General features: G+C 44.3%; 1 protein-coding gene across 1 annotated transcript in view; it reads right to left on the bottom strand.

Annotated features, from left to right (window-relative positions):
- Positions 1 to 12,366, bottom strand: part of LOC111225964 (latent-transforming growth factor beta-binding protein 2-like) — a 46,611-nt gene extending 34,245 nt beyond the window's left edge. Inside the window, exons 1-5 of the mRNA XM_022751030.1 lie at positions 12,351 to 12,366; positions 11,412 to 11,612; positions 9,815 to 10,098; positions 8,460 to 8,562; positions 261 to 335 (exon numbers count right to left, since the gene is read on the bottom strand). Of these exons, the coding sequence (XP_022606751.1) occupies positions 261 to 335; positions 8,460 to 8,562; positions 9,815 to 10,098; positions 11,412 to 11,612; positions 12,351 to 12,366 (679 nt within the window). The remainder of the gene's footprint in view (positions 1 to 260; positions 336 to 8,459; positions 8,563 to 9,814; positions 10,099 to 11,411; positions 11,613 to 12,350) is intronic.
- Positions 12,367 to 12,587: the final 221 nt, after the last annotated feature.

Here is a 12,587-nt window from a genome sequence, read left to right as displayed (position 1 = left end):
GAACTCTGACCTTGGACCAAGGCTAAGTGTAGTCTTGACCTGGTTCCCATAGGGGCCAGACATACAGCAAGGGATACTTTTATAGGCATGTATGCATGGAAACATATGGGCAGTAAGTTTTTATCACATCCATGCCATTATATTTAATATAGGCTATGTTTTTGTTATGAGTAAACTACCTATTAAAATATGCTGTGGGATAAATCATATCATAAAATATTGAACTAAATAGACATTTTCCAACATATTTTATAGCTTACCTTGACAGTGTGTGAGATTCATCCTTTTAAAACCTTTGGAACATTCCACTTGTCCATTTGCAATCACTGCGTATGCTGCAAACAGAAAGAGAAAGCACGGCTTTAGAGGAGGAAAATGATCTTACAGTGCCGTGCCTCTCTGTCACGAAGCATTGCACTCATCGCAGGGAGAGAAGAGGAGCTCAGCTTTAGGAGGGGACCATATAACTTACAGATGTGAGCATCTTGGCAAGAGGAGAAATTAGGGGACCCACAGCCGGGCCTCGAGGGACTCCAGAGTGAGTGTATGGAAATGGATCCCCATCAACCACGTTTATAAGACAGCACTGCCATCCAGCAGAATGTAACGATAACACTCGACGTCATTTATAATCATATTACCCATAACTCTCCTCAACCCCGAGAGACAGATGAAGGAAGTGCTTATATCATAAATATGTTGAGGAAGCCTACATGACAGCCCTGACCTTTATCATCAACCACAGTGCAAATCTACTTAAAAACAAGAGACTAATGCTTCAAATGTGCACACGAGGAATGATGATTAATGTACAGCTAACAGGAAAGTGATTGGCCCAAAACTTCTTTTTGCTTGTTTTGCCAAAGCAATAAAAATCATATGGTGTGTGCTTCAGGTGTGTATACATTAGGGGTTCACAGAAGTGCTGCAGTAAATAACGCAAGTGTGTCTGTTAATGCTCCAGTGCGGCCGTACTGTCACTAACAGCGGCCTGAAAACATCATGTCATTACTCATTCGGCATCCAGTCAAGTCCCAGCATGTTCCATTAAATGTAGAGAGGGGTCAATGTGACTGTCATTATGGCAAAAAGACGGTCTCTGTTTGTGTTTGAGTGTGTGTGAATGTATCTGTGTGTTTGACCGGGACAAAGAACCAGTGTGTATGAGGATATATAGGTTTCTTAACAGAGACAGGGTGATTATTAGTAGCAGATCTTTCCATGACATAAACCGAGATGAAGAATTTTGCTTCATATCGTGTTGAAAGGAGAAAATCCAACTTCTGATTTTGGAGGGAAAAATGTGTGTTTGGGTGAGGAGAGCTCTGAAAATAATGGCATGCTTATTAGTATGACGGAACTGTTTCTCACTGTTACAGTCAAATTAAATTATAGTCATGAATCAGACAGCTTAAAGCCATGATGGTGGGTCCTTGCTGTATGCTGCTTCCTAATCATGATCGCCATGATTCTGTTTTGCACTTTTAGCACATGAACACACTGGAAAAATATTGTTTCGGCCAAGATTGAAAAAAAAAAAAAAAAAATTTGGTGACGTGTGTGCAACAAATTTTATTATGTCTCAGCTCAAATTCTTGAGCGTGAATAGGCATTTTATTTTTCCGAAATATGAAACAGGACTTGATTTTTTTTCTTTTTAAATATACATGTATAATAGCAGAATTTGCCTCGTTCACATTCATTTTTACTTGCATCATCATCATCCAGCGCAGAGAGAAATCATGATACCCAACGTTTCCCACTCAGAGAACAGGAACACAATAAAGTGATGACAATCTTTGGATTCACACCATGGCCAGAAAAAAGCGCTGTAAACTTGCTGCCACAGTGATGACGGGCCGAAAACAGAGGTGACGCATGCAAGAAACCATGGCCGCAGCCTTGCCAGCAAAGATAACACATCTCCTTCCCTGGCAGAGAGCTCTGGGAAAGGGAGAAAAGTCTCAATGTGTTTGTGACCAAAACTGCAGCAAACCAGAGTGCTGACGGAGAGGGGGCTCTGGTCTAATGTAAATGCCTATCTGGATGCCAGACTGCAGGCCGGCAGGACCAGACAGGATCACATCTCTATAACCCATCTGTCATCTTTATGCCTCTACATCACCCAACAGAAAGCAACAGCAAACACATACTGTACATTGAACCTCCAATGTTTGAGAAGCTCAGTCATTATTTTTTTCAGAGTTGGAAACTGGAAAGAATTTGAAGTTCCAAACCCAGCGGCCGAAAAAAAAAAAAAAAAAAAGACTTCATCAGCCTTCAATATGTACAAGACACCAACACAACGATCCCGTAAATATATGCTGTCAATATAAAAACCAGCAATCAGTCATGAGTTTGTGTCATTTTCCCAGGAGTGACTGGAATGCGTGCCACATGGAGGTTTTCTGGGAACGAGGTCCTGGAAGTTGAGTTATGTTTTGGTCCTGCTGTGACCCAGTGGACCAGGCAGGGTCAGTGTACCTGAGGGTTGACAGAGCAGAAGTGGGTCAGCATGAAGGAGGCAGCGGGAAAAAAGGGGGGAACTGTGTCAAAGCGACGCCCCTGTTCCTGTCTGCCCACCTCCTCATCTTCCTCCACACCCCTCTAATCCCCCTCCAAAGTTTCTGAGTAATGAGCTGTTGTGGTAGGGCGGTGGGCACGCCCTCCCGCAGTGATGGGATCAGGGAAAGTCTGGCCTGAGTGACAGCAGGGCGCACATGCCAAGGGAAGCCCAGTGGGGGAGGTTCAGGAGTCTCAATAAAGCTTATTAGCAGGGAGGAGAGGACCTCTGCGGTCAGTAACAACTTGAGCATGGATCCGAGAGACAGCTCATTTCAAAACTCTGCTTGTCTTAAAACGTCTTGGGATGTTGCAGAAGTCTTGTGCAACCTTTAAACCTAATTATGTAAGAAGCCTCGCAGTGAGGTGAAATCAGCGTCTTACCACATATACCAGGTGCATTTACAGAATATGTTCGTAAAACCTTACACTACAAACTTTGCACATAGGATCTAATTTGGCAGATTGTACTCAGCATTTCCTTATGTGCTTCCCAGCCCTAAAAATAAATCTTAGCTATCAGAGCTTAGTTCAGTAGATCATTATTGTTCCCTATAGGCAATTTGTTCGAAGTAAAGTTTAAAAACCAGCTGCTGCAACTCAGCATATAGGTGGATGAGTCCCTTGGTAAATACTGGCTCCTCTATCATGCAGTTATCAGAGAGTGTTGGCTGTTTGACTAGTTAATTAATTTTGCAATGTTGGAGCAAGGCTTAATAAATCACTGTAGCTGAGTCTTGCTCCTGATTCCTAGGCTACTGTACCGGAAAACCTGGTCGGTGTCGTCTGAACATCCACCGCAAGAAAAGATGCTAATCAGTGACAACTTGGTCGTGCAATTTTCATTATTATACAAAAAGCTAAGAATTACGTTATCCTCAGAGGATTTAATGATGTGTCCGTTCTCATGCTTGTTGCTACAGTCATTTGTGTAGAAAACATAGAGTTACACAGGCAGTGGCTTGCAAGAGTGAGCTCAAGCTGCGCATCATTAGTGTCACCCTTGGTTACAAAGACTGTAGACCCAGACTGGTCTGTATCCACTGAGGGTACAGACAAAAACTTCCAATTGTTGTCTATCCATTTAGCCCTGTTCCACAAAAGAATTTGTCACCCCTCACTAATTTATTGTCCGTCTCCATTCAATTGTGTTGTGCATTCCAGCGGGACAACTGTTCAGTAATATTTGCTCAAATTCCCTTAATTCAAATTCCTTGAAGCTTCTGGATTGGTGGTGTTGTCCTAAATCAAATCTGAATAAATTCCTCAGGTCTCTTTTAAACATGAAAGTAAACCTTGCTCCACCATGGGCACTGCTGAGGGCATTCAAATGAAAGGACAGCTTATGCAAAATGAGAGAGAAAGTAAAGAGAGACGGAGGCAGGAGGCTGAGAACGGAGAGAGAGTTTATAGTCAAATGGGTTCCTCAGCTGTACAGAAATCTTTAATTGCTAATTCGGTACAATCACTCGGTGGACCACCCAGCCCTGGGGCTGTACTTCTAAGACGATTGAGAGGTCTGGTCCATCAATCACAGGGCTCAGAGCCCTTCACCAACTTCCCCTGGGACCTGCCTGGGAGGCAACCTCAGTGTTGGGCTTCTCTCCTCTCCTTAACTGGCTGGAAAACCTGAGAACGCGTGGGAGACGGGAGGGAGGAGGGATGGATGCCATCCACAGGACGGGAACAGGAGACAGCCTTCCTTTCCATTTCATTGGGGGCTACTCTATAGGAAAACAACCGACACCAAAGCCAAGTCCTCCTCAGGACCCTTTCCAGCAATTTACTTTCTGACATGCCGCCACAGGACAAACTGGTGCCGCTGAGGGAAAACCAGGAGCAAACAGAGCTCTTTAATCACCATGGAGGGTTTCAGGTCTTGTGAGTCTCTAAGATGGCAATGCCATCTCTTCTTGGCCTTTGAGCCAAGGCTTGATTGGAGCAAACAATTTAAAGGGAAGTCATTTGCTTTCAAAACAAAATGTCTCCGTGGCACACGCCACATTTGCCATCCTCGCACGGCCCATATCGCATGCCCTGTACATAATGTGTCCCTGCTCGCGAAGAAAAGGCTAATCAGTGAAGACACATGGGATTAATATCAACATCCTCCTCCTGATACAGACATCAGACACAAAACCAGTCTACAAGCTCTGAGATACTTGCTCAGTCGTTGACAGTCTTAGCTGTGTATCTGTATCATATTGCTTCGACGCGACCCTCCCGCAGCACATGTGCATCAACAGCAAAAAGGCTTTGATCAAATGGTTATTTCATTTTTCTGCGACATTAAGTCTTGACTCAAAACATGCTTTTCATTGTTTCAGTTCACGAAAGTATGCATTTTACATCTCTGTTTGTAGTTTGACAATGCTGCCTCACGCCCTTCTCCAAGATGCTAATGGAAAAATAACCCGCATCAAACACATATTCAAAACAGATCCACATTCCTCTATAATCTGCACCTGGGCCGGTTCCAAAAGAAGGCATGCCATGGTACATTCCCAATAAAAATGTGCTTAACTTAGCTTGTATCCAATTAAGAAATGCAACACAAATTTCATATCCATCTGCCTCCAACTGGGATTTATTTCTCGTAGTGGTTAGCTCTGTTCAGTCCTGATTAGCTACACTGCTGCCCAGCAAATAGATTCCATCATTCTAGTTGTGAAGGGATAACTCTAAGTCAACATCAATGAATCAAATGCTGTCAAATGCCTCTCACCATGAGACACTGCTGTGGAGCTGTTCCAGTGCATCTGTTCTTTCGCGGCCTATTTCTAAAGCAAAGTCGCTGCATCTCTGTTTTTTGTTGGTCATTAACAAGTGTTCATGTTTGATCAGTGCTAATAAAAAGCAATAAGCGCAGGCTTTGGCTCCCTCAATGAATGTCAGATTAAACGTTTGGGGAATAGATGGGAGATTTGGGAGGGATGACTTCATGTGGGAAGATCTGGAAGTGGTGGAGCTCTGTGGGCCCCCTCCTGCTTTGCCTCATCTGCCTTTATTGATCTAAACCTCATGAAGAATAGTGTCCTCGTGACAGAGAGACACAGAGAGAGAGAGATTGGGGGTGAGGGGAAAAAGGCAGACAACTCCCACAGATAAAGGTGGAAGAGAGGGCGGGGGTAAGCCAGCACGAGGGCACTGACATCATGATAACCCCGATGACCCAGGGAGGTAAAATTAGAGGAAGCCAAGGCTCCTGTGGGTGTGGCGGTTACTTTAGGCCCTGGGGACTTCTGATCTGGCTCCCTGGGAAGCCTCCCAACATCGGGGACTGGGGGAGAGTCACCGAGAAGCAAGCTTCCCAGCAATGACAGACGGGGAGACGAACAGCTTGTGGAATTCCATTAGCTGTGAAATGCACGACGAGGGAGGTGCTGCCAGCAGAATTACAGAGTCATGCCAACACTACAGCATGGGTCAGAGTCAGGCCACAGCGAAAGGGCCTTCGGTTGTCTTAGAGAACCTCAGATTACTTGACTAATAAAAAGGTATCCTCAAGTCATCCCCACGTTGCACAATCATCTCTATCATGGCTCTTTGGTTTTTAGAGATAAAATTCCTCTCACTGTGCAGTGGAGTCAGTTTCTGCCGTGAGCTTCTTACGTGACTTGTGCCCAATCTCCCTTGGCACAGTGGTTAGCCATCATACCTAAGGACAGAAATTATAATCCTACATTAAGATAATTTGAAATTCAAACAAAGTGCAAGGCAGGTTTTTTTTTTCCACCCCTCCTCATCATAAGAACCAGAAGGATGGAAGCTGACTACAGCCTGTTCTGGTTGATCTGGATCTCATTACGAGCCAGGAATCCTCAGCATGTGACTTTTAAAGGCACTGGCTCCTAAAGGCTTCGGCTCCCACTGAGATGGGACGCACTGGCATTCATGCCCCTACAACGTCAGCCCTCCTTTGCAAACACACATACACACACAATCACCTCCCTTATTTGCCACAGCAGTGACATAAAGTCCTCTGCGTACAATAATAAATAATATCCTGCTATATAATGTCGTCACCTGCTCTGAAATGCATAGACAGTCGCAGACTTCGCAGAGACTCCCAGCCAGACTGCAACAATAGCAATATATCATGAGTGTATATCACTAGACTGAGCAAGGCTGGAGCAAATGCACTAAATATACAGTAATGTGGAGGCTAAATGGGCCTAGAATGGAATAATAGATGTCAATAGCTGAAGTAAATCCAGGAAGCAGATTTACTTCTGCAAAAGAACCGCAAAGCCATGCTCATATTGGCATCCTCTGTAAATGCAATAAAAAAAAAAGTTTGCTCCCAGTCAACAGTGCCTTTTGTACCCAGCTACAAACTGACCAATGGTAGCGTTACACCCTTAAATACAAACTGGGCTTTCATGACATCATTATCACATACTCAAAAAGCGACACAGGAGACTCTTTTAAAGCTATATGACTTTCCTCCACACTGAAAGCCCAACTGACCCATTCACTATGAAATGAAATGCATAATTTTTCAGTGTTGTCTCCAGGTTGCACATCATTCCTGTCAAACACATAAGAAAGCATACGTCTAGGCCAGTGAGGGAGGAATGCAGCTGAGAGATCTGGCCAAGTGTCTAAACTGAGAACAATAACACTCTGGAGGAATTCAAAGCATTTCTCTTATTAAAGCTCCTTCCAAGACTTCTGGGACATAGTATATGACTTCATTTTGACTTCATTTTTCCTCTCTCTTTCATTCTCTCTCTCTTGCCTCTCCTCCACTGCCTGCGTGTGACCCAGGACCCAGGCCTACAGTACGCTGCCCCCCAAACCAACCATAAAAATGAGTGAACGGGGCATTCACTCCGTGCCTCTTGCAAACTTCAAAGGAGGGAGCAGAGGAAAACATCTGGGAGCCAAAAGAGATCGTGCCGGGGACTTAGGAAGAGCAAGAATCGGGCATGCTGAGGGAGACAGAGAACGGGAGAGAAAACAATGGACTGGCATCTATGATAGATGTAGGGGACAAAGAGGGATGATGCCTGCTTCTGATTAAAGCCCAGTCAGACATAAAACAAGTTACGTGGACTCTGACAACCAGTTTGACATCTGCGGGCACGGTCGTAATATAATTAAGAGTGCCGGGACAAAAACTGAATGTAAAGTGTCCCCATGTGCCACCGTACTGTAGCTGCTTCCCATGAGGCTTTCATAGCAAGTCCTCCACCAGTACAGGGCCATAGCCATGCCCTCCAAGAGCTGTCAGGCTGAGCAAGGGCCTCCATCTACAGTGAAGGGTGGTGTCACCACCCACCCTGCCTGCCAGCATACAACCGCCCCGCTGCTGTTTCTCAAACCTACCGCAGCTCTGGTCGGGCTGTTCATTTCCTCACTCTTTCAAGGCCACGTTGGCTGATTCCGCCTGCAGGGTGGGTGGCACTCCTGCCAGACTCTCATCTTCATGCTAAATGTGTTTTCATTTGCTTTTTGGTTTCAGTTTTATGGAAGCGCAAACAGCTTCATTTTTATAACTGGGTGCATGGGCGAGTCACGCAGTTTAGGAATCTAATGATGACTGCTATGTGCTAATCATCATCAGTTGTTAGTATTAATTAGGCCTATGATAAATGCTGTAAAAATCCACCAAGCATAAACATCTGCTGTTCAAGAATATAACAGGCATCACTGACTAAACACCTGAATATAAAGCACTATGAAAGTAGAGCCCAGCTGCGTCTGGCTGTTCTGAACAAATGTGAAAATCAGTACAAGAGCACCAAGAGATCAACATACCAACAGTAAAACAGAAAATAATACCAACAGAATTAGACGGGATTAGAAATAGATTAGATTTAAGTATGTAATGGAACAGAGCAGGACAAAAAATTAACTGCTCAGACCTGATGGCTTTGGTCAGTAGGGCTTACCTGGTTTGGTTGGACACTTTTGGCACTTGTTGAGACCCCAGGAGGCGCCCACACTTCCACAGCAATCATCCTGTTTGGTTAGGCCTGGCAGAGGCTTGCCACACTACAACAACACACATCTGTGTTAAATCTAAGAAACGAGTTTTGACAATGAGTGTTACATATTTGTGCTTGTTTGTGTGCAAATGTGTGTGTGCACGGCAAGGGCCATTCGTAAAAGCGTGTTTATAACAGTCTGTGAGTGTGTGTGTGTGTGTGTGTGTGTACCTATCTGTGAGGACAGAGTGAACCAGACACATCTGAGACTAGTTACTTGGAGGAGGACATAAACACTGAGCCTCAAGAAATAACTATGAACCTCCTGGCACTCCTCATTAAGGCATTTGGCTAATTGTGAAGAGAGATTCCTATCAGACCTTACTTACTGGCTTTTTGGCCAATAGAAATTTCTGAAACTAAAAGGCAACAGAGAGGACATTCTTCTGCAGAACACCAAACTGGCATACTGGCAGGAAAAGAGGGAAAACTGCAAGCTAAAGCTTTAGTGAACTTCTTTTCTGGGGCAGTTGTGTTGGAGAACTGAAAAATCACTGTGACTGGGAGGTTTCATTTCCAGCTCTCCTCTCTCTCTCTCTCTCTCTCTCTCTTCCTCGCTCTTTTCCTCTTCTCTTCTTCTCTGTGAAACCAGAGTAGAGAAAATATGATCTGCAGTTCAGGACAAACAAACTTGTTCAAGGAATAACGCTGGCAAAAACAACTCTACTGCAAATCATTGTGTTGTTGCAACTGCAAACCTAAAGGCCAAGAGTCAAACATAACGCCTTATCACAGCCAAGCAAACAGATGCTGTATTAAGTGTATTAAGCCTTAGATTAGCCAAGCTCACGCACTGCCACATGAGTCCTTCCCATTCCTAACTTCTTTCTCTCTCTCAACAAATGTTTGTTGTGTCATCCATTCATTATCTTGTACAGTAAATCTGTGGTATGTGCCATAAATGGTACCATACAGTCACCACAAAGAGAAGGAGCACATGGGCTCGATTTCAAGCTTAACCTTTGTCCTCTGAATGCATCCTAACTCATAGCATGCCTTTGTTGGGAAACTGGTGGAACATGAGATGACCAGTGTGGTCAGAGCTCATAAATCCTGGACATTACATAAATCATTCCCACAGGCCCACTTCCTGTTTGAGACAGAGAAGGTGAGGGGATGTGAATATAATGACGCCCGTGGTAAAGCAACACTTTCTCCCACTGGTTTCAACGCCAGCGATAGATCAGGACTCACCAGGTGGCTCGGATCAGGTAGTGATGACAGTGTACATAATGTGTTTTAACGACTTAACACAATACCTGTCCGTCGACTGTTTCCTGAAAGCATCTTCCCACATGTCCGTTCTGGCGGTTGTGCGGTCTGGCGTGGCCATTCCAGTTCCCGTTGGTATGTGAATGCCTGCTGCTGTGTTCAATTGTGGGTTCATGTCCATTCCCAGGCTGGGAGCGTTGCTGGACAGAGTGAGCCCCCTCTGTGATGGCAGGTCTCTGCCCAGGCTGTACCCGAGCTACTTGGTGGACCTGGACCTCGGCCTCTGGAGGGTGCTGTATGTGGACGTTCACCAAGGATGGGTGGAGAGACACTGCACAAAAAGACACACAGTTTATACAATATAGCAGATAGTTTATAGTTTCAAATTTTGAATAATGTAAGAGGATGCATCCTCAGCCAAGGGATAAAAACTGTATATACATACTGCAGTTTGTGAGCTATTAGCTAACATGCTGCACAAACTTCTCCAACACATACTCAGTTTGCTTCATCACCAAGTTATGAGATATACACGGGGAATTCCCAGCAATGAAGACACTATTAAGATACTACAAAACAACAACAACACAATAAGTTTTGGATTCTCTGGTTTAAATCAAGTCATATTTAAGACCAAAAACAGATTTGTGGAGGAGCTGAGAAGATGTTGCAATGAGGAGAATGAGCTCTTTTGTCCTACTGACAGAGGGGAAGCATCTATCTTCAGGGAGTGCCAGGGTTTTTTCCCAGAATCCTGACCCACTCTCATGAATCATAGTCTCACTGACAGACGTCAGGAAGAGTCCAAGGAGAAGAAATAGACCTTATCAAAAGTCCTGGACATGAAACTGCCTCGGTGTATATATAACGCATGCAGGGAGAAAGGCTCATTTTTTTTGTGGTGACATGACAAAGCAGACATTGGACTCAGGTCGTTTAATTATGATTATTCATGTCATTTTACTCAAAATAGTGGTTGGAAGATTTCTCAACGGAATTTAAGTTATCTGAGCTTCTGCTTCTACTTACAGTTAGACAGAGAGCGAGATGCTGAGCGAGACATAAGGCAGATAGAAAAAAAAAATACTAGGAGAGATGAAAAATGAGCAAATCTTTCTCTTTTATATTTCTTCTTATAGGTTCATGATGTTGCCTTGCTCTGTTTCTAATATTCACTTCTGTTTGATAAAAGCAGCATTGTGTGAACAATATGAGGACTTCCACTGAGTCATGCATTACTTGTTCTGCTTAAAATAGAGTCTGACCTCCACTGCTGGCCCGCAAAGGCTGAGTGCTACACCGTAAACAGATTAGTAAATCATAAGTACATGTGTGCCTTTAAAAACTGAGAAAAGCAAGAGGAACAGTTTTCAAAAATAATAAAGGCGTTGTCACGCCAACGTTTAAAACTGTGAAATTTTGTGGAAAAAATTGCTGAATAAATCTTTTGCGTTGCATTCAGGTTTCCAATAGCAAGCCGTCTTAACGGCTCTGACAGTGCTGTGCTGCACCATCCACTTGTCATCCTCCTCTGTCAGAGTATAAGCTACTCTACAAAAAGTGTATCGTTGGGAGACGAGTCGAGCAGCTGAAGTCGACATGAGCCGAGCTCGCTAACTGTCAGGTGGCAAGCTGAAAGATTACCTTGCTGATTGGACAGTGGCAGCGTGTACATGGAGTGGGAGGGGGATTTTGGTGCCTGGTGGCTGGCATCCTTGTGGCCGTGAGGGCTGGCAGGCGGCAAAACTGGCAGGTGGCAAAACTTCCCCGTTGAGTTTGATGGACACCAGCACACGTCCCTGCCGATGCATCTGCCTCCATTAAGACAGGGGATCTGACAGAAAACTGCACGTTGAAGAAGGGAGAAAAAGAGTTATGGGTGTGACAGAGGTGAAGAGAAAAAGACAAGGATGTTCCTACGGGTGAGAGATCCATTAGAGAACACAACACGTCGCATTTGATTGCACAGCTTTATGCATCCTGATACTGAAGGATCCAGTAATAAGAAACAGAAGGAGTAGTCTTAATAGAAAGGGTATGTGCTGAGGCGACGTTTGTTTGCAAACGGTTAGCAATGGTCGTGCTGTTCTCTACTCTGGCACAATCAGACACCTCATTCCACATGATGTTTATAAGGTTTCGACTTTGTCCTGAGGGCAGAGCCATGGCACTGCCCCTCGCGCTGCACCTCCTTCATTGGCATGTTTTGCCTCACATCACTAATTACATACTCCTGTGCGGAGTGATGAGTGATGATTCATCCTGTAATAATTTCGGAGAAAATAACAAGTGCATGCATATCTGTACGGAACACTTGCTTTGCTGGCAGCAGGAAGAGGAATGAGAAATTACCAAACTATCAAATATAGAAGGAGGGCAACTGTCTCTCAACCATGTAAGTAAATTGAATTCCATAACTGGCTCTGTCTACACTTTGATTTATAGTTTGCAATTTACCACGGAGAGAAAAAGAGGAAAGGTCGGCACTGACCAGATGGTGTTTGACAGTACTGCTTTCACAGCCTTTTCACTGGCCTTATCTTTTGGCATAAGGGGTGGCTGCCAGCTCAGCACCCTACATACCTGGGCCTGCTCCCATGTACAGATTCACTCTGACATGACCTCTCCTAACTCAAAACATCAAAGACTATCAAATGAACAAAATCTATCCAACCATGTCAACTAAAAAAAGAACCACTGTGGGGCACAAAGGATGAAAAAGTGAAGCACCGCACTTTTTTTCTGGCTCAGCAATACCCCACACCACAAATATGAAGACTGTTTAACAAGACAGTTGGAGATACGAACGGCCCATATACC

Source organism: Seriola dumerili, unplaced genomic scaffold, assembly GCF_002260705.1.
Source record: "Seriola dumerili isolate Sdu_G_001 unplaced genomic scaffold, Sdu_1.0 BDQW01000149.1, whole genome shotgun sequence".
NCBI classification, from domain to species: domain Eukaryota; kingdom Metazoa; phylum Chordata; class Actinopteri; order Carangiformes; family Carangidae; genus Seriola; species Seriola dumerili.
Note: the sequence above shows the minus strand (reverse complement) of the source record. Positions and strands in the feature narration are given on the sequence as shown.